Source organism: Carcharhinus amblyrhynchos, chromosome 2 (genome assembly GCF_965287045.1).
Source record: "Carcharhinus amblyrhynchos chromosome 2, sCarAmb.v2.hapA, whole genome shotgun sequence".
Taxonomy (NCBI): domain Eukaryota; kingdom Metazoa; phylum Chordata; class Chondrichthyes; order Carcharhiniformes; family Carcharhinidae; genus Carcharhinus; species Carcharhinus amblyrhynchos.
The window spans coordinates 118,313,848-118,341,305 of NC_137325.1; the positions used below are offsets into that span (position 1 = coordinate 118,313,848).

General features: G+C 41.1%; 1 protein-coding gene across 3 annotated transcripts in view; it reads left to right on the forward strand.

The window, feature by feature from the left end:
- mtpap (mitochondrial poly(A) polymerase) overlaps positions 1-25,584 on the forward strand; it is a 41,766-nt gene extending 16,182 nt beyond the window's left edge. For all 3 annotated transcript variants that reach the window (XM_080217392.1, XM_080217410.1, XM_080217402.1), the window contains 6 exons: positions 1,167-1,391; positions 12,166-12,377; positions 13,417-13,643; positions 17,085-17,174; positions 17,260-17,333; positions 24,327-25,584. In XM_080217392.1, the coding sequence (XP_080073518.1) occupies positions 1,167-1,391; positions 12,166-12,377; positions 13,417-13,643; positions 17,085-17,174; positions 17,260-17,333; positions 24,327-24,695 (1,197 nt within the window). In that variant the 3' untranslated portion in view covers positions 24,696-25,584. The remainder of the gene's footprint in view (positions 1-1,166; positions 1,392-12,165; positions 12,378-13,416; positions 13,644-17,084; positions 17,175-17,259; positions 17,334-24,326) is intronic.
- The last annotated feature ends 1,874 nt before the right edge of the window (positions 25,585-27,458 follow it).

Genomic DNA, 27,458 nt, shown 5'->3' on the forward strand with positions numbered 1-27,458 from the left:
CACTTCAACGGGCAGAGAATTCCAGAGATTCACCACCCTTTGAGTGAAGAAGTTCCTCCTCAACTCCGTTCTAAACCCCCCCCCCTTTATCTTGAGGCTGTGCCCCCTAGTCCTACTGTCCTTTCTGAGCAGGAAGAGTCTCTCCACCTCTATCCTATCCATCTCATTCATCATCTTATATGTCTCAATGAGATCTCCCCTCATTCTTCTAAACTCTAACGAGTACAAGCCCAGTTTATTCAGCCTCTCCTCATAGCTCAACCCCCTCAACTCCGGCATCAGCCTAGTAAACCCTTGTGACCACTTGCTGGGAGATAACATGGCTGTGATGCTGAACTGTCAATTAGCATTAAATATTGAGACTTGTACATGGCCACTTGGATGAGGCACAGGAGGCAATCCACATGCTTGGAGTTGTACAGCAAATCTGTATCCTTGGGAGAAAAGATTAAAAAAAAGTGTGAAGAAACAAAAACTATCACATTGTAAGTAGGCCTGTTAACATTGCAGATTTTTTTTTATTTGTTCTTGGGATGTGGGTGTCGCTGGCTGGGCCAACATTTATTGCCCATCCCAGAGGATATTTATGAGTCAATTGCATTGCTGTGGCTCTGGAGTCACATGTAGGCCATTCCGGGTAAGGAGGACAGATTTCCTTCCCTAAAGGACATTAGTGAACCAGATGGGTTTTCCTGACAATCGACAGTGGTTTCATGATCATCCAGATATGTTTTTATTGAATTCAAATTTCACTATCTGCCATGGTGAGATTCGAACCTGGGTCCCCAGAGCATTGCCTCGGCCTCTGGAGTACTAGTGCAATGACAATGCCACTATGCCACTGCTTCCCCTTGAGTATTATATTATTTATGATCATTTCAATTATGAAAATATATCTTTTGTCAGAAGCTCAGATCTAGCTAATTAATTGCTTAGTCTGCTGTGTAACTTTATTTAAACTCTTAGTCATATAAGTAAGTAGTGTAGATTGAAAAAGAAGTGTTATCATTATGTTTCAACTCTGAAATGGCTATAATAAATGTCCCAGTTTCTGTCAGATTGTATGAAAAAAGAAAAATCATTTTATAAATCCAACAAATACTGTTGATTTGACATGTTGTCTGATTCTCATTAGTTAATTGTTTGCTTTATCTTTTCTCTCTCAGATAGATGAACAATTATATACTGTCTGCAAAGAGTACCAGATTACGGAAGAGAATACCCGTCTTCGTTTCCTTGTGTGCTCCCTAGTGAAGGACATTGCAGCTGCTTACTTTCCAGAATGCTCAATTAGACCATTTGGATCATCCGTAAATAATTTTGGGAAGATGGGCTGTGACTTGGACATGTTTCTGGATCTGGACAGTATTAGTGGAAGGAATAATACTAAGGTAATAACATTACTTCAGTGAAGGAAATGGAATTTCTGTTTCGTCATAAATAATAGACAATTGAAAAGAAAAATGCACCCTTTGGATACCTGTAAAAGTTGAAGCACTGAAGCGAATGCTCTGCAACCTGACAGTAATGGGGTTCAGACGATGTTGGAACAGGGAGCAGAATTTTTAAAAAAAATTTAGCGAGCGGTAAACTTAGTGACTTTGTAATGGTTTGGTGAACTCAGATGGAGGGTGGTTTAGATAATGAAAAGGAAAGAAGTGAAAAGAGTGACAAGTCCGGAAATAGTCATTCGGGGTGGGTAGGCTCAATGGAGGTGAAAGTTCAAGAAAGAAAAAAATGGAAATTTGAGCCATGAACATGTAGGAGTAGGGAGGTGTGTGCTATTGGTTTGTGTGAAGCCCAAGAGTTGAGGGAGGACATTGTGGAAGGCAGCTCACAAAATGAACAGTAGGCCTGGGGAATGCAGGGTCACACAATGAGAAGCAAGTGGTCTCAGGAGGATATGAGAACTGTTGGCTTCAATAAACAATGGCAGGCTTGCATAGGCTGTCTAACTATCAGTTTTGATTTTGCAACACTTGTGGGGAATGTCGGGGTGGTGGTGGAAAGGCTCTGTATTTTTCATCCTCATCACCTTTTCTGTTGCCATATATCTGTGCCCCTCTGTGTCCTTCACATTCTTCCACAGCAGCTAAGCTGCTATCATTCATGCTGGTTTGTTTCCACAAATTAGGGCCATGAAGCTTTCTCTTTGCAGTGTATTGTTGGGTATGTGTGCTGTATCATCACTTAAAATGGCTTGAAGTGCAAGACCAGCAAAATATTGTGAATACTGGAAATCTAAAATAAATAAAGGAAAATGCTGGGGAAGTTCAGCAGGCACTTGGAGAAAGGCCTTCAAAATCATGAGGTGGCTAGACAGAGGTAGAGGGAAACCGAGGACTGAGAGCTAGAAGAGACATTTAATTGGCAAAGAACTGACGTTGGCATGAGGAAACATTTTTATGCAGCAAGTGGTTAACACTGCCTGTGAATGTGGTGGTCAGGTAAATACCTGAAGAAAGAGCTTGGCAGACTCTCGGAAAAGAGTGGGAAGTGGGACTAGTTAAGTTCTTGCGGAGAGCTGGCATGGACATAGTGAGCTGAAAGGCTCCTTGAATTGTAACCATTCTCCGATGCTTTCCAGATGTCCAGCAGCATCTGTTCAAAGACAGAAGCAGAGTTAACTTCTCAGTTCGATACTCTTTCCTAATGAAGTGCAAGGTCTTCCAGCAGAAACCTGGTTAGGTGCAAATTAAAAATTAAATGCAAAAATAAGCCATCCGATCACACCAGATATCCACCAGTGCTCTGCATTAAATTTGCTTCCCTATGTCCTTCCCAAAGATATTTATGGTTGAGAAGAAAATACTAACCAGGATACCAGGAGAATGACCTGTCCTTTGAATAGCGTTGTGAAAGCTTCAGGCAGACACACAATCATAATTTCATTTAAACAGAATACTGCTAATGCTGGCAAATGGACTATGGGCTCGAAATGTGAACTCTGTTTCTCTCCTGATAGACGCTGGCAGATGTGCAGAGCTTTTCGAGCATCCCCTGTTAATTTAATGTACCTTCTGAATGACAGAAAAGGAATTCTTCCAAACTTACCTGATCTGACCTAGATATGATTCCAGACCCACAGCAATGTATCTTAAATGCCCAGCAAACCAATCACTTGCACCAAACTGCTACAGAAAAGTCAAAAAGGAATGAGACGTGATGGACCACCAACATTGACTAGAGCACCAGTAACATTAATGGCACATGCAGCCCTGTCAAAACTACAAAGTCCTCCTTACTATAACATCTGGGCACTTGTGTCAAAATTGGGAGAGCTGTCCTACAGAGTAACCAAGTTACAGCCTGACATTTTCTGTAATGTATGATATGCTGAGTAGGGCTGTGTCCCAGCCATCAGCATACCTGAGAATGTTTTATTCTACTGACAGGAAGTCCTCAACAGCTGATGAATCAACCTTGAGGAACAACAATTGGAAGAAGCACTGATGGTGCAAAGATACAATGTTTTCTGAGTTGAATGATTTTCTGTCACCCTCTAGACAATGTCCACTCCACTGGGAAGCTTTTTTTAACAAGGATGGTAGCGATGAAGGTGAAGAAAAGGGTGGGGTGATGACGCATTGGTGCTTGACTCCAGTTTTGGCCTCAAAGTTTTCTCTTATTTCTGTCAGTGAGCACTGTGCCATCTTCTTGTCATTGAGTTGGAGAATGTTGATGAATTTCTCTGGACAGCTGGCCTTTGAAACAGGGTCTTCATTAGCATTTCCTGATTAACTGAGTCAGTAACCTTGGGCTGATGGATGAAGGCTATGTAGGTGGTTGATGTTGCTCCTGGCTTTCTCTTGAAATTGAAATCATGTCCTCTTTTTCACAGTTTGGTTGGAAGCCACACTGGCTTTCTTTAAGGATTACTTAAGAGACTGGGCGAAGGTGGCTAGTGAGGATCTGGGCAACGATCTTCCCGGTGATGGAGAGTAGGGAGATTCCTTGGTAGCTCCCACAGTCCACTTTGTCTCCTTTCTTGACGGTGGCGATGGCGGCATCCCTGATGTCAGCAGGAATTTTTCTGTCCCAAATTTTCAAGAACAGCTGACACAGATGACTGATGATCTCTCTCCATTGGAATCCTGTCCACTCTGGCTTTTTCATCAAGTCAGATTAGCAACTCTGTTCAGTAGATTGCAGGAGGGCATGCCAGGAGCAGCACACAATGAGGTGACTAAATGATGAAGCTACAGCACAGGACTACTTGAGTACCAAACAGTGGATGAAGTGTGTGATAAACAAAACAAAGCAATCCCACAGCCAAAAGATCAGATCAAAGTTCTGCAGTCCTGTCCCATCCATTTGTGAATGTGGTGGACAGTTTAACAACTAACTGGAGGAGGAGGCTTTGCCGTTACCTATCATCCTGAATAATGCACATAAATGCAAAAGAGAAAAACTGAGGTATTACCTGCCACCTTCAGCCAGAAATGCCAAATAGATAATCCATCTCGGCCTCTTTTTGAGGTCCCCAGCATTATACTTGCCTATCTCCAGTGAATTCGATTCACCCCATGTGATGTTTAAAAATGGCTGAAGACACTAAATTCTGCAAAGGTTTTGGGTCTTGAGTCTTGACAACATTCTGGCAATGATGCTGATGACTTGTACTCCGGAACTAGCCGCATCCTATTCAAGCTGTTCAGTATAGCTGCAACATTGGCTCTACCCAACAATGTGGAAAATTGTCCAGTCCATAAAAAGGAGGACCAATCTAACCTACTTCCACAACTGTCTACTTCTGATCATCAGCAAAGTGGGAAAAGTTTTCAACAGTAATAAGCAGTTCTACGCAGTAATAACTTGCTCATTGATGCTCAGTTTGGGTTCTGCCAGGGCTACTCAATTCCTGAGCTTGTTGCAGCCTTGGTGCAAATGTGGACAAAAGAGCTGAACTCCAGAGGCAAGAGTGATTGCCCTTGACATCAAGGCATCATTTCACCGAGTGTGGCTTCAAGAAGCCCTACAAAACAGAAGTTAAAACAAGTAGTTACAAAAGAGAAAAATGCTGGAAAATCTCAGGTCTGGCAGCATCTGTAAGGAGAGAAAAGAGCTGACATTTTGAGTCCAGATGACTTTGTCAAAGCATTTCCAAATGCAGTGAGACCTGGAGAACACTCAGGCTTGAGATGATAAGCAGCAAATAACATTTGTGCCATACGGTGTCTAGCAGGGGCCATCTCTGTCAAAAGAGAATTTAACCCATTCCCCTTGACATTCAGTGCATTACTAACACTGATTCCTCCAATGGCTACATTTTTGGGGTTATGATTGAGCAGCAACTTAACTGGCTATATACATATAGTGGCTACAAGAACAGGTCAGAGGCTGAAAATTCTGTGGCAGGTAACTTACCTCCAGACTCCCCTAAACTTCTCCACTGTCCATGCAGCACAGATGGCCTGAATTAAAGCAGCTCCAAAAACACTCAAGCAGCCTGTTTGATTAGCATTCTATCCACCTCCAATTAATATTCACAGACTCCACCACACTACTATGATGTACAAGATGCACCACAGCAACTTGTCAAACTCCCCTGACAGCACCTTTCAAACCCCGATGCCTCCCAAGAAGAAGAATAAGGAAGGCAGATGTATGGGAACACCACCATCTGCAACCTTTCAAGTTGCACGCCATCCTGACTTTGAAATATATATATGTTCCTTCTTGTCATTGGGTCAAAATCCTGGAATTTCCTCCCTAACAGCCGTGTAGGGCTACCTACCCACAACTACAGTGATTCAAGAAGGTGGCTCACCGCCATCTTTTCCAGAGCAATTGGGGGATAGACAATAAATGTTGACCCAGCCAACGCTACCCACACACTATGAAAGAATAAATTAAGAAAGGAAAAATTGTGCAACTCCTCAGGATTGCACAGGAATGTAAGTCTGGATTATGTAATCATAATCATCAGGAATCTTGATGAGAACCTGTCCAATATAAGAACATAAAATTTTATTCCTACCAAAGTGGACCACCTCGCACTTGCCAACATTAAATTCCATTTGCCAGTTCCTGGCCCATTCGCCCAGCCTATCTAGATCCTTCTGCAGACTCTCCACACCCTCCGCGCAATTTGCCGTTCCACCAATCTTGGTGTCATCAGCAAATTTCGACACCATACACTCAGTTCCCTCCTCTAGATCATCTATATAAATGGTAAATAGTTGTGCCGGAAGATTGGAAAACAGGTAATGTTACGCCGTTGTTTAAGAAGGGTGCCAGGCAAAAGGCAGGGAATTATAGGCCGGTTAGTTTAACGTCTGTTGTAGGTAAAATGTTAGAATCCGTCATCAAGGAGGAAATAGCGAGGCATCTTGAGGGGAATTGCTTGATAGAGCAGATGCAGCACGGTTTCGTTAAAGGGAAGTCGTGTCTGACAAATTTACTGGAGTTCTATGAGGATGTGTCTAGGGCGGTGGATAGATGAGAGCCGGTGGATGTGGTCTTTCTGGATTTTCAGAAGGCATTTGACAAGGTACCTCACAAGAGGTTATTGCAGAAGATCAGGGGACATGGAGTTGGGGGTAGGGTGTTAGCGTGGATAGAGGATTGGTTGTCAAATAGGAGGCAGAGAGTGGGGGTCAATGGGTGCTATTCGGATTGGCGGATGGTGACTAGTGGAGTGCCCCAGGGGTCGGTGCTGGGGCCTCAGCTATTTACCATTTATATAGATGATCTGGAGGAGGGAACCGAGTGTATGGTGTCAAAATTTGCTGATGACACCAAGATTGGTGGAACGGCAAATTGTGCGGAGGGTGTGGAGAGTCTACAGAAGGATTTAGATAGGCTGGGTGAATGGGCCAGGAACTGGCAAATGGAATTTAATGTTCAATAAGATCATGGCTGATCTGTCGTGGCTCAGTTCCACATTCCCGCCCTCTCTCCATAACCCTTAATCCCCTCTCTTATCAAAAACCCATCAACTCGCGTCTTAAAAATATTTAGCGAGGTAGCCTCCACCACTTCAACGGGCAGAGAATTCTAGAGATTCACCACCTTTTGAGTGAAGAAGTTCCTCCTCAACTCCGTTCTAAACCGCCCCCCCTTTATCTTGAGGCTGTGCCCCCTAGTCCTACTGTCCTTTCTGAGCGGGAAGAGTCTCTCCACCTCTATCCTATCCATCCCATTCATCATCTTATACGTCTCAATGAGATCTCCCCTCATTCTTCTAAACTCTAACGAGTACAAGCCTAGTTTATTCAGCCTCTCCTCATAGCTCAACCCCCTCAACTCCGGCATCAGCCTAGTAAACCTCCTCTGCACTCCCTCCAAATGGTCCATGTCCAGTATCCCACTGGCTGAATAAAATGTTTCTGTTCGGAACGTTGGAAAATAACTTTACTAAGGATGTTTCCCTAAAGCAGAGAAGCAATTTTTGTTTACTATGTTTAATTTATTTATATTATTCAAATAAAGTGAGGCATTCAAGTTATTTGGTGCCCATCAGAAATCTAACTAAATTTTAATGCCTCAAGAAAATTTAAACAGGAAGGGAGAAATCGGAGGGTGTGGTGTAATGAAAAGATTGATGGAATGGATTTTTTTTTAAACTAGACAGGGTTATGGACGAGTTTCCCTAAGAGTACAACTGCAACATTTAAACAGAGTAAGACAAAAAAGTGCTGGAAATACTCAGCAACTCTGACAGCACCTGTGGGGAGAAAGTTTCGGTGCATTGGGCAGGGGAATGCAGTAAATGCGTAAGTCCTGGGAACTCAGTGTTTGGTAGATGAAAGAAGGGCTAAAGAGACTGCAGAAGCAGGGTGGCAAGAGCTCAAAGAGATACAAAGATAAATGTGAGGATTTTAAATGTCGTGTTGTGCGACAGGAAACCAGTAGAGCTCATTGAGAATTGGCATTGATAGACATGCAGGACAACGTACACGAAACAGTGTTTTGACAAGTTTTTTTTCTGGAAGATGTAGGATGGAAGGTAAACACTGAGGTGTTAGTGCAGTCAAATGCTTTCGTCATGCTCTGAATATGTAAGGATTTCAGTGATGGAAAGGCAGAGATTGGACACAAGTGGATGGTGCTGCAGAGGGGATGGTAGTCATCTTGATTTGAGGTGTTAAACCAAGACCACAAAGTTACGAAAGGTCTAGTTCAGTCTGAGTCGATATACAGAGAGAAGGATGGAATCAGTAGCAAGGAAACAATTTCTGGTGAGAGCCAACTGCTTTAATCCGCCTAATCCAGAGTTCCAGGGACTCATCTGAGGTCAGCTCAGACAAATAGTTTGGTAATACAGAGACAGTTGAGGAATCTTGGGAGGTGGTAGAGAGGCAGAACTCAGTGCTGACAGTGTATGTATGAAAGCTAATCCTATACCTATGGATGGTATCATTGAAGCATACAAATGCAAATAAGGGAAAAGAGAGTGGATGTTAGATCCTTTGAAACTTGCTTACACACTCATTTATGGTAGCTATATGTCAGTAAATGGTTAAATAAAATTAATATTGCAGATAGAATTTTATTCTGAGTTACAATGTCTCATTTATCATTTGTTATATCCTGTTAACCTGAGATAGACCATCTACTGTATCGCCTTGCCCTTGATAACTTTATGCTATCAAATGGAACATCTGGACCAATGTTTTTCTTTGACCATTTGCCATTAACTGGATCCTCTAAAATATTTAATTTAGGACATAGCTGCATTATTTTCTCCAGAGCAATCTAAACAATGTATAGAATAGATCAACGCTGAAAGTGATGAAAGTGGGTATAATAATCTACATGTGTAATGTTACACAATGTTTAGTGGAGGAGTGCTTGGAAAGTTAGTGAGCATTCCTTTGAGCAGCAGGGGAGTATAAACTGAATTGTGCCTATTATTGCAGGAACAGAACAGGGTCAAAGTATATGCTGAATAATGTATACAAAGATTGCAAAGACAGCTAGATTGTTTTATGTAAGCTGTGCACTTCACAACTTAATCATGTATCAGCTCAGAGTTGGAGAAACTAAATCAATTAATATGTATAGGTTTTTGGAGTAAGATTTCTCTACCAAGTTAACTTACATATTGTAAAAAGAAATTGAACCATTTGGGGCTGGTTTGCCATTGCTGGATGTATCAAATACAGCACTGTTGTAAATTCTGAAAGGTGCAATGACCCATCAGCTGTAATAAATCTGTGGGTTCCATACTGCAAGCCAAGAACTCATTCTTGTAGGAAAAGACTGGCAATGTTAATTCTACTTGGTAAACATGAGTGTCTCGTCAGCAGCATGCAGTCTCTGGCTTAGATTTATTTTCCTACTAAAGGAATAAGCACGTCAATGATGAGAAGAATAAGGGGGAGGTGGGGGGAAGAGGAGAGAGAGAGTTTTTCCCATTCTGCCTGCCACGGGAATTGTAATAGGCAGGGAGGTGGACCATGCAAATTTGGTTGATCGTGGACAGGACTTTCCAGTCTTTTCACATTTTCTCTTCAACATGAATTAGTTGTGGAATCATTCACAGCAAAATTTCTAATTTTTCTCAGAAATCTAGTCACAGCCATGTTGAGACAACTGAAAGATAAACCACTAACTACTCATCCATTTAGAGGCAAGAGAAAACACAACCTGCATCTAAAATAACCACCACAAGTTGGTGCAGAGAGACTGACTCTCAGAAATCAATTCTAACAAGTAGTTATCAGTGACTCACAAGACTATTTTCTTCCTCATTTGCCTTGGGGAATTCCCTGTTGAGCCTTTTTTCATGAGCTTAGTGTTTTGACGTAGCAAATATTCTCCTGGAGCAAACAAAATTTATTTGGGCGAAACTTGCAATGAATTCTTCATGCATTGCCAAAAGACCTTTCCTTATTTTGAAATTTGTTCTTCATACAACATAGCCTTACTGAGGAGGGTTGCTTTAGCTTTCACAGTCCCCAAGGACTGATCTGTAGTTTGGAAGTAGATCTGCGTATTTTGGAGCTTGGGGAAAAGTCATAGTAGGGGATAGTATAGTGAGGGAGATTAACACTGTTTTCTGCAATAAAAGAGCAAGAGTCCTATTTGTTGCATGCCTGACCAATGCCAGTGTTCGGGACATCTGCTCTGGGATAGAGAGGAACTTGCAGTGGGAGGAGAAGGACCCAGTTGTTGTGGTCCATGTGGGGCAATGACGTAGGAAGGAGGTTCTGCATAGTCAGTATGTGGACCTGGGTACCAAATTAAGAAGCAGAACACTAAAGATAATGATCTATGGATTATTACCTGAGCCACGTGCAAATTTGCATAGGGCAAATAAGATTAATAAATGCATGGCTCAAAGACTGGCGTGAGAGAGAAGAGTTCTAGTTCGTGGAGCATGGCACCAGTACTGGGGGAAGTAGGGACCCAAACCTGAACAATGCTGAGGCTGGTGTTCTAGCAATCTGCATAACAAGGGAACTAGAGTTGGTTTTAAACTAAATAATGGGGATAGGGTTTAAATTTGAAAAGATGTGTTAAGTCAAAGACTTGAGACAAGGCAGTAAAGAAAGATAATATAGGAATTGATAAACAGACTATAACTGGAAGAGACAGAGTACAAATATTCAAAGTAAACGAGAAGATAAAACTAGAGATTACAAAAATAATAAAAGGACAAAACTAAAGGCTGTATCTGAATGTGTGTAACATTCAAAGCCAAACAACCGGATTGAGAGTGCAAATAGAAATAAATAAGTACGATCTGATGGCCATTACAGAGACATGGCTACAGGATGATAGAGATGGGGACCTGAATATTGAAGGGTACATTTAGTAAGGACAGGAAGTTAGATAAAAATTCAGGGGAAGCTCTGTTAATTAATGCTGGTATAGTACATTAGGGAATGATGACCTAAGTTCAGAAAAACCAGGATGCAGATGTGATTTTGATTGAAATGAGAAATGAAAAAGGCAACAAATGGTTTCTGGGAGTGTGTATAGGCCCCTTAATTACATGATAGAGCAGAGTATAAAGAAAGAAATAATGTGAGCTTGTCAGAAAGTTACGATAATAACAATGGGGGAACTTTAATCTACACACAAACTGGAAAAGTCAGATGGGTTTAAAAATGTGATAGCTGAGTACTGGGCAAAATTCAAGACAATTAGGCAGAGTCCAAATGTTTTGTGAAAGGGAAATCATGTTTACCCAATTTATTGGAGTTCTTTGAAGGAGTTACATGTGTTGTGGATGAAGGGGCACTGGTGGAGGTACTGTACTTACATTCCCAGAAGGCATATGATAAGGTGCCATATCAAAACTTATTGCAGAAAATAAAAGCTCACGGTGTAGAGAGTTACATATTGTCATGGATTGAAGATTGGCTAAATGGGTCCTTTTCTGATTGGCAGGATGTTTCCCACAGGGATCTGTTCAGGGGCCTCAACATTTACAATTTAGATAAATGATTTTGATTAAAGGGCCAATGGCATGGTTGCTAAATTTGCTGATGACACATACATAGAAGTAAGTTGTGAAGAGAGCATAGAGGTTACAAAGGGACATAGCTTAATTTGTAGACGAAGATCTGATAAATAGTGTACGATGTTGGAAAATGTTCAATTGCCCTTTCTGGAAGGGAGAATTTAAAAAAAACATTTTATCTAACAAGTGAGAGATTGCAGAGTTCTTGAGATTCAGAGAGATCTAGATGTCTTCATGAATAATTAGTAAAAGGCTGAGACAGCAAATCATTTGGAAAGCAAGTGGAATGTTATTGCTTATTGCAAAGGGGATTAAATACAGAATTGGAGAGGTTATGCTTCACTTCTGCCAAGCACTGGTGAGACTGCATCTGGAATACTCTTTTACAGTGTTGATCTCCGTACTTAAGCAAAGATGTAATTGCATTAGAAGCAGTTCAGAGAAAGTTGACTAGACTAGTATCAGGAATGGACAGGTTATCTTACAAGGAAATGTTGGACAGAATAAGTTTATATCCACTGGAATTTAGAAGAGTAAGAGGCCACTGGATTGAAACCTTTCAGGCCCTAAGAAGTTTTGACAGGGTGGGGGGGACTTTAGCTACTTACTGTCTATCTTAATAACTTGAGATGTTGAACCAGAGAGCAATGTTTCTTATGTTCTTATGAGTGATGAAGAACTGGACATTAGACATTCCTTCAAATTGTCAGTGGCGTTCTTTGCTTACTAGTTTTGTCTTTCTTTTTTAGACAGGAGGTGTCTTCTCAATGGAATATGAAACAAAAAGAGTGGCGTCAGAGCGGGTGGCAACACAAAGCACCCTTTCAGTGATAGGAGAATGCATTGATCAGTTTGCCCCAGGGTGCACAGGAATACAGAAAATACTCAATGCTCGTTGCCCATTGGTGCGGTTTTCCCATCAACCTTCGGGATTACAATGTGATCTCACTGCCAATAATAGGTGAGGAACACCAAATACATTTTGTGTATTACCAATGACTCTTATTGTGCAAGAAAGATACTAAGTTTCCAAAGATAACCCAGCTATCCATTTCCTCCCAACTGAAGTGTATTACTTCAGATGGAGTTTCAACTGTCATCCTTATTGCAGCTAACATCTCCAACCATTATCGGCATTGACTAGTCTCATAAGCAACTTTCGGCATTTAAGCATTTTTTTTCAGTTTTAAGTTGTTCTAGCATGTCATACACTTCAACTATGAGCAACTGAATTTTTTGCGAAACTGGCTGTTTTTGACTCCTGCTGAGGTCTGAAGAACTCCCCTTGCTTCAAATTGTAGAAGGAAGATGCTGCCAATGAGATCTCATGCTGCCTCAATGAACACATGCTCCGAAGATAAACCAGTAATTAAAGTTAATGATCTGCAGCAAAATTCTTTTGAAAAATTTCTACCATAGAATTTAAGCAATAACTTAGTTTAAATATTTGTCCTGACCTTCAGTTGCATTGGCCATGCTGAGTTGCTGTTTAGGATCAGGGAGATTAACGGGTAGTCATGGGAATAGGGCCTGGGTGGGATTGTTGTCCATGCAAGCATAGTGGGCCAAATGGGCTCCTTCTGCACTGTAGGGATTCTATGATTAAACATCTTAAAATAATTCTTCAAGAGACCTGTCTGCGTTTATTTGACTGACAGGACACCAATCACGAAATATATTATGAGCAAAATAATGCTTTAAATTGTGAATTAAAACAGTTCAAATTAATAAATTGATGTTTAACTTTGATCAAACAATTAAATATGATAAGTTCTTTAAGTTCACATTAGACAATATGCTTCACTATCATCTGTTCATGTTAGTGTGCCTTTGACTTAATTTGACATTCACTTTAAAAATATTTGATTTGCATGTAAAGTGAAGAAATTGGTAGCATTTCATTAACAATTTAAAAAGTACAGTTTATAATCGAGATTGAGAATTTACAGGTTAATCTTTGAATCAGGTTTTAAATTCAGCTCATTTTACTTTTGTTGTAGAATTGCCATGCGAAGCACAGAACTCCTTTATATTTATTCCAATATTGACCCTCGGGTACGGGCCCTGGTGTTTGGTGTTCGTTGCTGGGCCCGATCTCAAGGGATCACCAGCAACATTCCTGGCTCCTGGATCACTAACTTCTCATTGACCATGATGGTTCTTTTCCTGCTACAGAAGAGAAATCCGCCAATCATACCAACATTGGACCAGCTCAGAGACTTAGCAGGTAATGCAGGCCAAGAGATTTCAGTATCCTCTACATGTCACTATTTCAGACCACGGTGTTAGGTCAACTTAGAGTCATAAGAAATATTCTTTAGCATGCCTGTGTTGCTACTCTGCAAGCGCTATTTCATAACCTCACAAGTTCCTCCTTCAAATAATTAAATGCTTCTGAGAGAGCCATTATAGTTTATGTTTCCACCGCTGTTCCTGTGAAGGTAATGCACTTGATAAAAAGTACATGCACGTATGACTAAACTCTTCCTTTATGCCTCTTGACTACTGGATAGGGTGATATTTATATTGTTGTGGTGTTGGTGGTGGGGCAAGATGCTGCTGGAAAGAGAACCAGTGATTGGTGGAGACCAGGGGAAATTGACAAAAGATGTCTTGGACAAAAATGCAAAAGGAATGTAAATAGTGATAGGTATGATTAAGAAGAGTGCTGATGGTGACCATTAAGAAGTCAGAATTAAAAGAGTTCCACTTCTTTTGTCTCATTGCCATTGTCTCTTATTAATTTTGAGTTATACATATATTGTCCATGCCTAGTTGCTCTTGTGAAGCTGGTGTTTGACCAGCTGCTTAACTCGCTGCAGTCCATGCAGTAAAGGTGGTTCCACAGTACTGTTAGAGCATTTTGGGATTTTGACTAAGCACCGATAAAGGAACCCCAATGCACGTCCAACTTGGGGTGATTGTGGCCTGGAGATAAGTTTGGAAATAATAGTCTTCTGTGCAAATTTGTCCTTATCCTTCTGCATGTGGAGGTCACAGGTTTGGGAGTTACTGACCAAGAAGCCTTGGTGAATTACTGCAGTACACACATCAGAAATGGTACATTGTTGCTGAGGAAATGGTTATTAAAGATAGTACCTAAGTTGACTTTCAAGCGGATAGCTTTGTCTTCAGTGTCAGACTCATGGAGTGTTTTACAGCACAACCCATCTAGGCAAGAGAAGAATATTCCATCACAATCCTACTGGTATCTGGCAGATTTTTCAGAGGTTTTACTGAATCAGGGTAAGCCGCTTTCTGCAGAATGGCCAGCTTCTCTTTGACCCGTTCCAGTAGCAATGACGTTTATGTAGGTAATCCAGTTAAGTTGCTGGTATGCCATCGTCTTTTCTCCATCTTGCATGACTTCCTTGTTTTTATTTCACTCTATGGCCTATTGATAAACCCAAGATGCCATATTCTTCATTAACCACAATCTGAATCTGTCCTGCCACCTTCAATGAATTACACATATAAATGTCCAGGCCCCTCGCTCCTGCACACCCTTGAGAGTTGTACCCTCTATTTGATACCATTAACCATGTTTTTCCTACCACAATGAATCATTTCCCACTTTCCTGCATTAAATTTCATCTGGCATTTGTCTACTTGCCATTCCATCAACCTGTCAGTGTAAATTATCCTTGTCATGGTCATTTAAGCAATAATGGCTTGCAATTTGCTAGCCACATCCCTAATAACAGAAGCAAATGTACTTTTCATTAATTCACGTTTAAGTTTCCTTTTGTATAACAATAAATAGAATAGGGATTTGTCTCTCATTTTAGATAATCTAAAATTGAATGAGTACTTCATTATTTATGTATATTTACTGCTTCAGATGTTTTAATGCTGCAAATGGCCATGAAAGATTTTTTTTCTGCAAAATCTGATTTAAAATATATAGTTAGTGCAAAATGATGGGCTAAGCTAATCCTTTTATGACTTCTTTCCACATTCCCCATGTTTCTAGAATTAGGGCAGTTTGTATGTCCCAAGTGCAGATTGAGAGCTGTAATTGATTCCTTAACTCCAGGAAGAAAGTTCAGAAATTTGGCTGGAAATGTATCTGCATTCCTAGGCACACCCACCGAGAATTGCATATTACCACAGCACTGCATTTATGCACAAGAAATAACATAAGGTTACTGCAGTCAAGTTTATTATTCAGGGCAATTCTTTGCTAGTCCTCGGGGATCAGCCCAGTACGAGAAATTAGTTATGTATTAACTTCACCTCTGGGAATTTTTCTATTATGGTAATCATGGTTTGGATTTTCAGGTTTTCCCAGAAACTAGATTTGGTGCTGACTGATGTGCGAAGACTCTCGGAAGGTTAATTTTCCTTATATAAGCAGTGCTGTTCAGTTTGAAAGGAATGACTTTTCCAGGATAGTCAGGCAGCCAAATACCTAAGAAGTTTTGACCCTGAAAGGATGTAAGTGAAGGAGAAGGCAGTAAGCCATGAAAAATCAGCATTAAACTTCTTTCTTAAAGTTTTGAGGGATGGGATGTTTTCTGGTTCATTGTGAAACTTAATGGCTCTGAGTTTCTTTAATCTATGGAAGGTGCCAGGGATGCAGCAAGCAAGATGGTCAGACAGGAAGGCACCAGACCTAGGATGCCGAGTGATAAGGAAGTTACCTGACCAATTTTCATATTTTTAAATTTAAAGATTATTTCATTATGGAATTTAGCAGTACCAAATATCAATATTAAGGCTATTTATTTGATTTATTATTGTCACATTTATTTGTATAGAGTGAAAAATATTGTTTCTTGCGCTATTCAGACAAAGCATGCCATTCATCAAGAAGGAAACGAGAGAATGCAGAACATAGTATTACAGGCAAAGCTAGGGTGTGGGGAAAGATCAATTTAATGCAAGGTAGGTCCATTCAGAAGTCTGGCAGCATGGAAGAAGCTGTTCTTGAGTTGGTTGTTTTGTGACCTCAGACTTTTAGTACATTTTTCCCGACGGAAGGTGGTGGAAGCGAGAAGCTGGGGCAGGTTCCTTAATTATGCTGGTTGATTTGCTGAGGCAGCAGGAAGTGAAGATGGAGTCAATGGTTGAGAGGCTGCTTTGTGTGATGGATTGGACTACATTCATGACCTTTTGTAGTATTTTTACATTGGTTTTATGTTGTTATGGTCTTATGGTGACACTTCTTGATCCAGTAGTAAATGTTATTATGCTCCTGTTATGTTTAGAGCATTAATAATACATTTCTGAAGGTGATTGGCTGTTTGTGCTGCTGCAACCCTCCCTCCAGCCCCCAGCTTCAAGATGAGGATATTTAAGATATGTTAGCATATTGCTATTAAAGGGACAAGGGCCCCGATGTATTGTTTCCCACACTCTAATTAATGTACAACGCTTATTCATTTGAATCGTAGGGTAATCAGTGTTAAGGGAACCTGGATAATTACACTTCATTCTTTCTGTGACCTTGCAATGACCTCCTGCCTTCCTGTGCAGATCCATTGCTTTTTTAATGTTTAAGGATATTGAGGAATTATAGGATTTACAGCCCAGGAGCACATTCAGCCCACCATACCTGTGCCAATACTATAAGTTTAGCTGAAGTTATTGATTAGAAGTGTGTTTTCTTGTCCTCTCCCTATTTGCTTTTATATTAGGAAAACTGATAATGACACTTCTTTTTCAGAAGCAGAAGATAAATATGTTATTGAAAGTCATGACTGCACATTTGTTTCGAATAACAAAATAAAGCCTTCCCAAAATACAGAGACACTAGGTAAGCAGGAAGTGTAAAATTACCATAAAAAGTGATATGCAATTCTGGTTTGCGTGTTTAATTTCCAATTTGGATTTCTCAACAGAGGAGCTTCTTCAAGAATTCTTTGAATTTTATGGCAATTTTGCTTTCAATCAAATGTCCATCAATATCAGAAAGGTTAGTATGTTACAAACACTGACATTTATGTAACTTATTGATTTTTCTAATGTGGATCCTTTCTACCTAGTTTTGATCAAACATTAACTGATATTATTGTAATGATTTTTTTTGTGGTTATTGTCGCCGAACTAGCAATTCGGAGACCCAGGGTAATGCACTAGTGAGCTAGGTTCGAATCCCATCATGGCAGATGGTAAAATTTGAATTCAATAAAATACCTGGAATTAAAAGTTTAATGACCATGAATTCATTGTCGATTGTTGTTAAGAACCTATCTGGTTCACTAATGTCCTTTTTAGGGAAGGAAATCTGATGTCCTTACTTGGTCTGGCCTATATGTCAGTCCAGACCCACAGGAATGTGGTTGATTCTCAAATGCCTTCTGAAGTTAATGGCCTTAAAGGAGAACCCCAATTTGAAAATTTATTCTTGATTGTCTTTTGAATGAAGTAGCTGTTGGAAGTAAAGTTTGTCGTTTTATTTATTCATGGGATGTGGGCGTTGTCAAGGTCATCATTTATTTATTGTCCGTGCCCTTGAGAAGATGGTATTTTCAGACAAGCAGTTGGGTATAACTTAAACCACAGGCTGCAACTGCTCTGTAGTTGAGTTCAAAGTCAGATCTTGAAATGACTAGGACCAGTTCTTCTCTCCCAGCTTCTTTGTTGAGATAGAAGCTATAGAGGTCTTTTGATAACATTCCACCTTCATATTATTTAACGTGGTACTACTCATTGCAGTGATTTATTGTTCCCATCCTTTCTGTTTTTGTATTTTAAAACCTTAAGTGTGCTCCAATATTTGTTAAAACTGAAATTGCATATTTAAAAATATGATTTTTTTTGAGTAGGGATGAAATCAAACTCAATTCAAATCCTATTATATAACTATATGCAAACTTTTGTACTGAGTATACAGCAATTAAATTCAGTGCAATGTGATGGTAACTTCACACCACGTGATTAAAAGTGGTGTAACATTTTTGGTTTTGTTTTGGAGAATAGAGCAACAAATCTGTGGTTAGGCCATAAGTGTGTCCCATTCTAGTCACTGCACTTTAGAAAGGATATTGAGGTGCTTCTGAGGCTGCAGAAAAATTTACCAGAATGATTCCAGGAATGGGACGTTTTAGGTTGAAGATTCTGGGTTGGTCTTGGAGCAAAGGAGTTTGGGGAGAAATCTGACAGAGGTATGCAAGATTAGGATTGGTTTGGATACAGTGGAGGAATAAAGTGTGGTCCTATTAGCTGATGGTACAAGGACCAAGAGACACAAATTTAAGGTTTTGGACAAGTGGCGCAGGCAGTATTTGAGGAAGAACTATTTTATGTAACCAAAGTTGTTGATATTAGATGAACGCTATGAGGATAGAGTGAGGCAGCGTGAATGACAGACTTTCTCTGCAGAGAGCTGGTACGAATTTGATGGGCTAAATAATCTGGAAGTGATTCTATAGGCAGAAGTTTGAGATTCCCTTGCCGATAGGTTTGCAGGCAAGGGAGTATATAAAATGTTCTGTATGGCCTTCCCACCTCTCTTCTGCCCACCCCCAACCTGTCCTCAATTTTATATGAGAAAAACTCACCCCAATTGAGGCCATTGGTTTCTCACGTAACAGCCACTTTGGCTTTTTATGAAGCTGATGGGAAGATTTCAGGGGCAAAGTCAAAGTCAGGCATCTCATCCTGCTCAGGCCTTGTGCAGCCTCTCGAGCCCCCTTCCCACATTGCATATGAGCACCTCACCCCCAGATTTTCCCTCCATGGGTATTCCCTTCTCCTCTCCCCAAGCCCACTTCTCCCTGCCTTGAGAAACCCCCACCCACACACTTGGCTTTTCCTGGAATCTGGGATTGCAAGACTGCCAGCTATTGAGATTGACGGACAGCTGTGAGGGAAGCGTGTTTTGACTTATGTCAGTTAATGCTCCTTGAAGTATTAAGCAGCTGTGGGGCTGCTGTGATTGGCATTCCCACTGATTCTTTGGGTGGAGGGGGACATGGGAAACCCAGCCATCTAAAAATCGCTGTCCTATGACTGACTCTCTCAATGAGTCATAGTCAGTGAAAGGGCACAATGCTGAATCACAGGCCAAAGCAGAAGTAAAGGCTTGGAAGAGAGGTATAGCAGATGCAGGAGGGAGAGAAATGAAATGAAAGAGATTGGAAAGTGGGAGGATCTATTTTCTTAAAAACTTGTTTGCACTTTTGTATAGCTCTTACTGAGTGACTGTTGTGCACAACTTCATATCAACTTCCACGTCTGAGATCTTGTATTGCAGTATATGGATTTACTGATAACAAGACGCAAAACATGCTTTCCATTAAATGCAGCTGTTTGTATACCATAGTACAATACCTATTTTATGGAAAGTTGGAATAAACTTTTTTTTCCCTTTGGCTGATAAAGTTTTCTTTATTCTTTCATGGTTTTTGGATATCATTGGGCTAGGCCAGTATTTCTTGTCCATCCTTTATTTCCCTTGAGAAGGTGGTGGTGAGCCATTTTCTTTAATGGCTGCAGTTCATGTATTCTAGGTGCATGTTAGGGAAGGAGTTCCAGGATTTTGACCCAGCCGCAGTGAAGAAATGGTTCCGGGGTCAGGATGATGTATGGCTTGGAGGGGAACTTACTGGTGGTAACCATTAGATGTAGGAGCCATTTGGCCCCTCAAGTTTATTCTGCCACTCAATGAGATTATGGCAGATCTGATATAATCCTCAACTCCACTTTTCCAGTTTATCCCCATAACCCTTAATTCCGTTACTGATTGAAGCCAGATATGATCTACGAAGATCTATCAAAGATGTTAAAAGACAGTGTCAGACCAAGCTAGAATTCCAGGCTAGCCACACAGACTCCTACCAACTATGGCAAGGTCTGCAAGGCATAACAGGCTACAAGATGAAGGCAGGTAAAATTGCCGGCTCTAATGTACCCCTCTCTGATGTGCTCAATGCATAGTATGTCTGTTTTGAGCAAGAGGTCAGTGATAGCACATCCTCCATCCCAGAAGCTTTGGACAAACGTGTATCTAAGGTCACCACTGCCTACATCAGAGCAGCCTTCTCAAAAGTCAACTCACGGAAAGCAATTAGTCTAGATGGGATACCCAGGCAAGCACTCAGGTCCTGCGTGGACCAGCTGGACCAGTATTCGCAGACACCTTCAACCTCTCTTTACACCAATCTGAAGCCCCTACCTACTTCAAGAAGTTGACCATCATCCCTGTGGCAAGGAAAAGCTAGGCTGTGTGCCTTAATGATTATCAGCCGGTGGCTCTGATATCTATCATTATGAAGTGTTTCGAAAGACTAGTCATGGCAAAATCAATTCTTGCCTCCCAGACTGTCTGAATCCACTACAGTTCGAGTATCACCATAACAGGTCCACACCAGATGCGCTGGCCCTATATTCAACCCTGATAACAAAGCCACCTATGTCAGACTCTTATTCATAGACTATAACTCGGCCTTAAACACCATTATTCCTACAAGACTCAACTCCAAACTTCGTGGCCTGGTGCTCGGCTCCTCCCTCTGCAGCTGGATCCTAGACTTCCTAATGCACAGACCGCAATCATTAAGGATAGGCAACAGCCACACCATCTCCACGATTGCCCTCAACACCGGTGCTTCACAAGGCTGTGTCCTCGGCCCCTTACTAAACTCCCTATACACCTTTGACTGTATGGCCACATTCCGTCCAACTCGATTTTCAAGTTTGCTGATGTTTTTGCCCACTCACGTAAACTGTCTATATTTGTTTGTAGACTCTGTCATCCTCACAATTGTCTTTCCACCTATTTCTGCATCAGCCACAAAGTTGGCAATGGTACATTCACTTTCCTTGTCGAAGTTATTAACATATGTTGTAAATAATTCTGGCCTCAGCACTGAGCTGTGTGACATTCCACTAGTTACAGGTTGCCACCTTGAAAATGCATTTCTTATTCAACTCTGCCTTCTATCAGCTATCCAATCCTCTATCCATGCTAATATAATACCCTCAAACATCATGGAGTCTTTTCTTGCTAAGTAGCATTTTGTGTGGCACCTTATCAAATGCTTTTGGAAATCCAAGTATATTACATCTTCAGGTGTTCCCATGTATCTGCTGCCCCTGTTCTTTAAGATGGTAGATGCTGCCAAAGGATCCTTAGTGAGTTGCTGTAGTGCATCTTGTTGATGGTGCACTATGTTGTCACTTTGCATCAGTGGTGGAGGGAGTGAATGTTTGTATGGGATGCGAATCAAGAGAGATGCTTTGTCCTGGGCGATGTTGAGCTTCTTGAGTGTAGTTAGAGCAGCACTCATCTAGGCAAGTGGAGAATATTCTGTCATACCTGACTTATCTTGTAGATGATGATGGACAGGCTCTGGAATGCCAGGAGCTAAGTTACAATCTGCAAAGCCTGCTCTTGAAGCTACAGTATTTATATGGCTAACAGTGGAAGATTCAGCAGTGGTAATGCCATCAAGAAGTGCTGCTAAAGGTGCTAGATACTTATTGTAATGTCACAATGATGCATTATTTCACATAGTGGGATGAAGTGGAAGTTGTGTAGCTTATAACGGCCAGAATACCAGCTCAAACAAAGCTAGAACACCCACTGTGTTAACTCCAGTTTGATCATTTCACTCTATAGGTTTATTGCGCAGACCTATCCTGGGCTCATACAGGTATCCCAAGAAATTTGCAACATTTGTTTCTCCACTGAAGTTGCGAGCAAAGGATGTGATATACATACTGTTAAAGTATCTCAAATTGGTTCCTTGAGTGAGAATAATTAAAATTAGTTTTTACAGCTTTCCACTCATAAATTCCAGGATTATTTTGAGTTGGCCAATCCTGCATTGGACCCTGGTGTGTAATTTCTCATTAATTTCTTATGAAAAGGTGCCTGTGAAATAATGCATTTATGACTTCACTGTACATGCTACATATAACATGTCCTGGAATATCTTGTCAGCAGAAAAAGGAGAAGCTCTACACTTTGGATTTTAAGGGGGCTGACTGGGAAGAATGATGTTGATCTAGGGGGAGGCTGACTGGATACGGTGATGGACCATTGATGAAGAGAGTGAGGAGAGTTCCTCAGGGAGGTAGGGCAGTAATCCTGGGTAGAGGTCAGTGGTTGGGGTCAGATGCCTTGTGATAGGAGAGGTCAGGTCTTGTTTGGGGAACTTCATTCACAGAGGCTGCTCAAGGAAGCATTTGGATCCAGGAGGGTGGTGGTAAGGCACTTGCCTCCTTGCATAAGGAAGTTGCCAGACTTTCCAATGCTCAGAAACTGAAAGCAGAATAAGTTCAAAAACTGACTGATGCTGCAGCTCACAGTCTCACTACTGTGTTTAAAGCTGCAACCAGCCTTCTTTGATTGGGTCAATCACCGGCCCACCTCCCAATTCAGTTAAAGTTGCAAATAAGTGGGTTTGTGACAAGGAAGAGATTTCTGATTTATTTATTCAGTTAAATATCAGCCCCATGATTTTATGAACTGATTTTAAAAAATTGATGAATAACATTTTAATATTTTGAATAATATTTTAGTTTGTTACCTTGAAGTGAAATGATTGTTGTAGGAAAGTGTGGCACTTGCTGCATCAGTAATATCCACACCAAAATAATGGCCAGATTCACTTGAAGCAGATGTTTTAGATTTTTTTTCACTTGTTGATGAAGCAATTCAAACTTCAGTTTATGGAAGATATTAGTATTTCTTAGACTTCATATTATTTTCCTCAGTACTGTATTCATAATTTAGTCAATTTAAACTTGCATTTTTTAATAAAACAATACCAGGCCTAAATGCAGCTACTGGCAAAATATATTCTGATAAAACAATTGACAAATGCAGATTTTCAATAATTGAATACTATACATCTTAAATTACTAGAATTTGGACTGTGGGATAAAAAATATGTGTGTGATATAGTTTTTATCTAGTGTGGTACCAGCATTTTAAATACAGCCAATACTGTTCTAAATGGACAGGAGCCAAATGTGGGTTATTACAAGAAATGCTGTGTCAACACTGCTTTAAGGCTGCTATTGTATCATTTCTGAACTCTTTGGGGTGACCTTTGCATTCATTTGGTGACTGTACAGTTGATAAGTGTGCCAAAACTCTGTTGTATAATTCAAATAAGCTTGGAATACAGATCACTTTATGTCTGGGAGAAGCTCTACATACACAGGGCAAAACTACTTTGATCAGTCTCAAAGCTTTTTCTGCCATAAATTCTATCTAAATGATGGATAAATAAAAGGAATCTGTTATATGCAGATGAACAAAAATTTTACACTTGACTATATTTGCAATAACTGCATCAGTATAAAGTCGGTTTAAAGCAAAATTCAGATTGGAATCTGAAACAAAAACAGAAAACGCTGGAAAATCACAGCAAGTCTGGTAACATCTGTGGAGAGAGAATAGAGTAAGAAGTCTGACAACACCAGGTTTAAGCCCAACCCTTGGACTTAAACCTGGTGTTGTCAGGCTTCTTACTGTGTTTACCCCAGTCCAACACCGGCATCTCCACATCGAGAGAGCATTGAGCCAACGTTTCAAGTCCAGATGACCCTTCGTCACAGGACCAATTTTTTGGGCTTAGATGGTCCTTTTCTGACAAAGGGTCATCCAGACTTGAAACGTTGGCTCTATTCTCTCTCCATAGATGCTGTCAGATCTACTGAGGTTTTCCAGCATTTTCAGTATCCATTCGGGCACAAGTTCAGTATGAGTGAATTTGCTTGTTTGCCCTAGTGTGGATTTCTGGTAGTTCATGATGTAGTTCAGTCGTCTCTGCTGCCTTCTGCACTGAGCTCTCCCCGTAGCCAGGATAGAAATAGACCAATAGGATCCATAAAAAAACAGACGAGTATAAATTTCTTGAATGATAGGCTGGTTTATTTTTCTTTTGGAAAATATTAAAGCTTGTAGATGCTGTAGTTTCATTTTTATTTTTTGTTCTTTTAACCATTCCAGGGGAAAGAACAACATAAACCTGAAGCATCTCCACTTTACATTCAGAACCCATTTGAGCAGGCTCTAAATGTGAGCAAGAATGTCAATCAGACCCAACTGGAGAAGTTTGTGACCTCGGCAAGAGAGAGCGCCTGGATTTTACAGCAAGAGGGGATCAAACGGCCAATGTCCAACACCAAACCCTGGGGACTAGCAGCTCTGCTTCTTCCCACCATGCAGTCCTCTGGAGGGAAGAGTAAAAAGAAGAGACAACCAGCTAGCGAGAGGATTAAAAGTTTGTTGGATTCACTAAAGGCAAACAAAGAAACCACTGGCTATTTAAACCGGTCAAATGGTGGTAGACGGCACATTTGCACTGTTGCCTGGTAGCAGCCCTCTGAATAAAATGAACTAGTGTCTGTAAAAACATCATTCAACCACAGTAAGCACTAAGACAGCAGAAATCTCAAAATCCATTGATTTGAGTGCTGCAAGAATTATTTAATAATACAGCCAGTTGGCAGTAAGAGTTCATCTGATCTAAGTTTTGAAATGTCTGGTCTGAGTCAGTTTTAGTGGAGACTGCATGAACTGGATGGTGCTGTGGCTATGAATTTGAAGGCAAACATTTAAAGAGCACTGACTTGGAATCCAACAGATGACCTAACAGACCATTCCTACATGCTTCCTCATCAAGATGAAACTTAAAGGGTGTATTCAGACTTGTATCTTTAGAAAGCTGCTGAATTGATGAACGAAAATTTATATTACCTGCAGACTCATTTTAAATAAACAATTGGAAGGTAGTCAGTAAAAGTTTATAACCTTTTTAAACATTTGGTTCTGTTCATTTCCAATTGGTTCCATGAAAATGAAAATATGTATTATAATTTATGATTTGTAAAGTTACTAATCCACTTGGCTTATAATTTCCTGGGGTTTTACCAATGTTTGACTTCCTTTCATCAGTGGAATCCATTCCAATCTGCTTTAGAAGCAAGAAGCTATGGCAACAGTAGAACCAATTCTCGCAGCTTTGTATAAATTGCTCAATTCAGACACTATAAAGATACTCTAGTGAAATAAATCATTGACTTTGCTAAGGTACCCCACTGAAGATTGAATCAAGCATTGGAAAAATTCCATCTATACAAAAGAGGTGGCCCTGTAGAAAGCAAAGACTGTGATCACAGACTAGACAGTACAACTCCTATCAAGGTGATTCATTAATAAAGTGAGTTGAGAGGAAAATAGAGACTTGGCATTTATATAGTATCCTTCATAAGAACATAAGAAATAGGAGCAGGAGTAGGCCATCTAGCCCTTCGAGCCTGCCCCGCCATTCAATAAGATCATGGCTGATCTGTTGTGGCTCAGTTCCACATTCCCGCCCTCTCCCCATAACCCTTAATCCCCTCTCTTATCAAAAACTCATCAACCCGCGTCTTAAAAATATTTAGCGAGGCAGCCTCCACCACCTCAACGGGCAGAGAATTCCAGAGATTCACCACCCTTTGAGTGAAGAAGTTCCTCCTCAACTCCGTTCTAAACCGCCCCCCCTTTATCTTGAGGCTGTGCCCCCGAGTCCTACTGTCCTTTCTGAGCGGGAAGAGCCTCTCCACCTCTATCCTATCCATCCCATTCATCATCTTATACGTCTCAGTGAGATCTCCCCTCATTCTTCTAAACTCTAACGAGTACAAGCCTAGTTTATTCAGCCTCTCCTCATAGCTCAACCCCCTCAACTCCGGCATCAGCCTAGTAAACCTCCTCTGCACTCCTTCCAAGGCCAAAATATCCTTGCGTAAGTACGGCACCCAAAACTGCACACAGTACTCCAGCTGCGGTCTCACCAATGCCCTATACAGCCGCAGCAAGACCTCCCTACTTTTATATTCAATCCCCCTCGCTATGAAGGCCAGCATCCCATTTGCCTTCGTGACCACCTGCTGCACCTGAAAGCTGGGTTTTTGCGACTCATGCACAAGGACCCCGAGGTCCCTCTGCACTGTCGCCTGCTGCAGTTTTTCTCCACGTAAGTAATAGTCCTTCCTACCATTATTCCTACCAAAGTGGACCACCTCGCACTTGCCAACATTAAATTCCATTTGCCAGTTCCTGGCCCATTCGCCCAGCCTATCTAGATCCTTCTGCAGACTCTCCACACCTTCCACGCAATTTGCCGTTCCACCAATCTTGGTGTCATCAGCAAATTTCGACACCATACACTCGGTTCCCTCCTCCAGATCATCTATATAAATGGTAAATAGCTGAGGCCCCAGCACCGACCCCTGGGGCACTCCACTAGTCACCAACTGCCAATCCGAATAGCACCCATTGACCCCCACTCTCTGCCTCCTATTTGACAACCAGTCCTCTATCCACGCTAACACCCTACCCCCAACTCCATGCCCCCTTACCTTCTGCAATAACCTCTTGTGAGGTACCTTGTCAAACGCATTCTGAAAATCAAGAAAGACCACATCCACCGGCTCTCGTCTATCCACCGCCCTGGACACATCCTCATAGAACTCCAGTAAATTTGTCAGACATGTCTTCCCCTTAACGAAACCGTGCTGCGTCTGCTCTATCAAGCAATTCCCCTCAAGATGCCTTGTTATTTCCGCCTTGATGACGGATTCTAACATTTTACCTACAACAGACGTTAAACTAACCCGCCTATAATTCCCCGCCTTTTGCCTGGCACCCTTCTTAAACAAAGGCGTAACGTTAGCCGTTTTCCAATCTTCCGGCACTTCCCCGGAATCCAGCGACGTCTGGAAAATAACCACCAAGGCATCCACTATCACGTCCGCCATTTCTTTCAGAACCCTCGGATGCATTCCATCCGGTCCTGGCGACTTGTCCACAATCAGCCCCTCCAGTCTATCGAGCACCGCCTCTCTAGTAACAGTAATGTTATTGAGACCCTCCAGTCCTACCACCTTTCCATCTCTAACACCCGGCAAATTATTCACGTCCTCCTCCGTGAAGACTGAAAAAAAAAGTTATTCAAGACCTCAGCCTCTAAGGGTCCAACGTTCACCCTAGCCAGCCTCTTCCTTTTTATATACTTATAAAAACTCTTGCTATCCTTTTTTATATTAAGCGCTAGCCCAGCTTCACAACCTCAGCATGTCCCAAAGTGCCTTA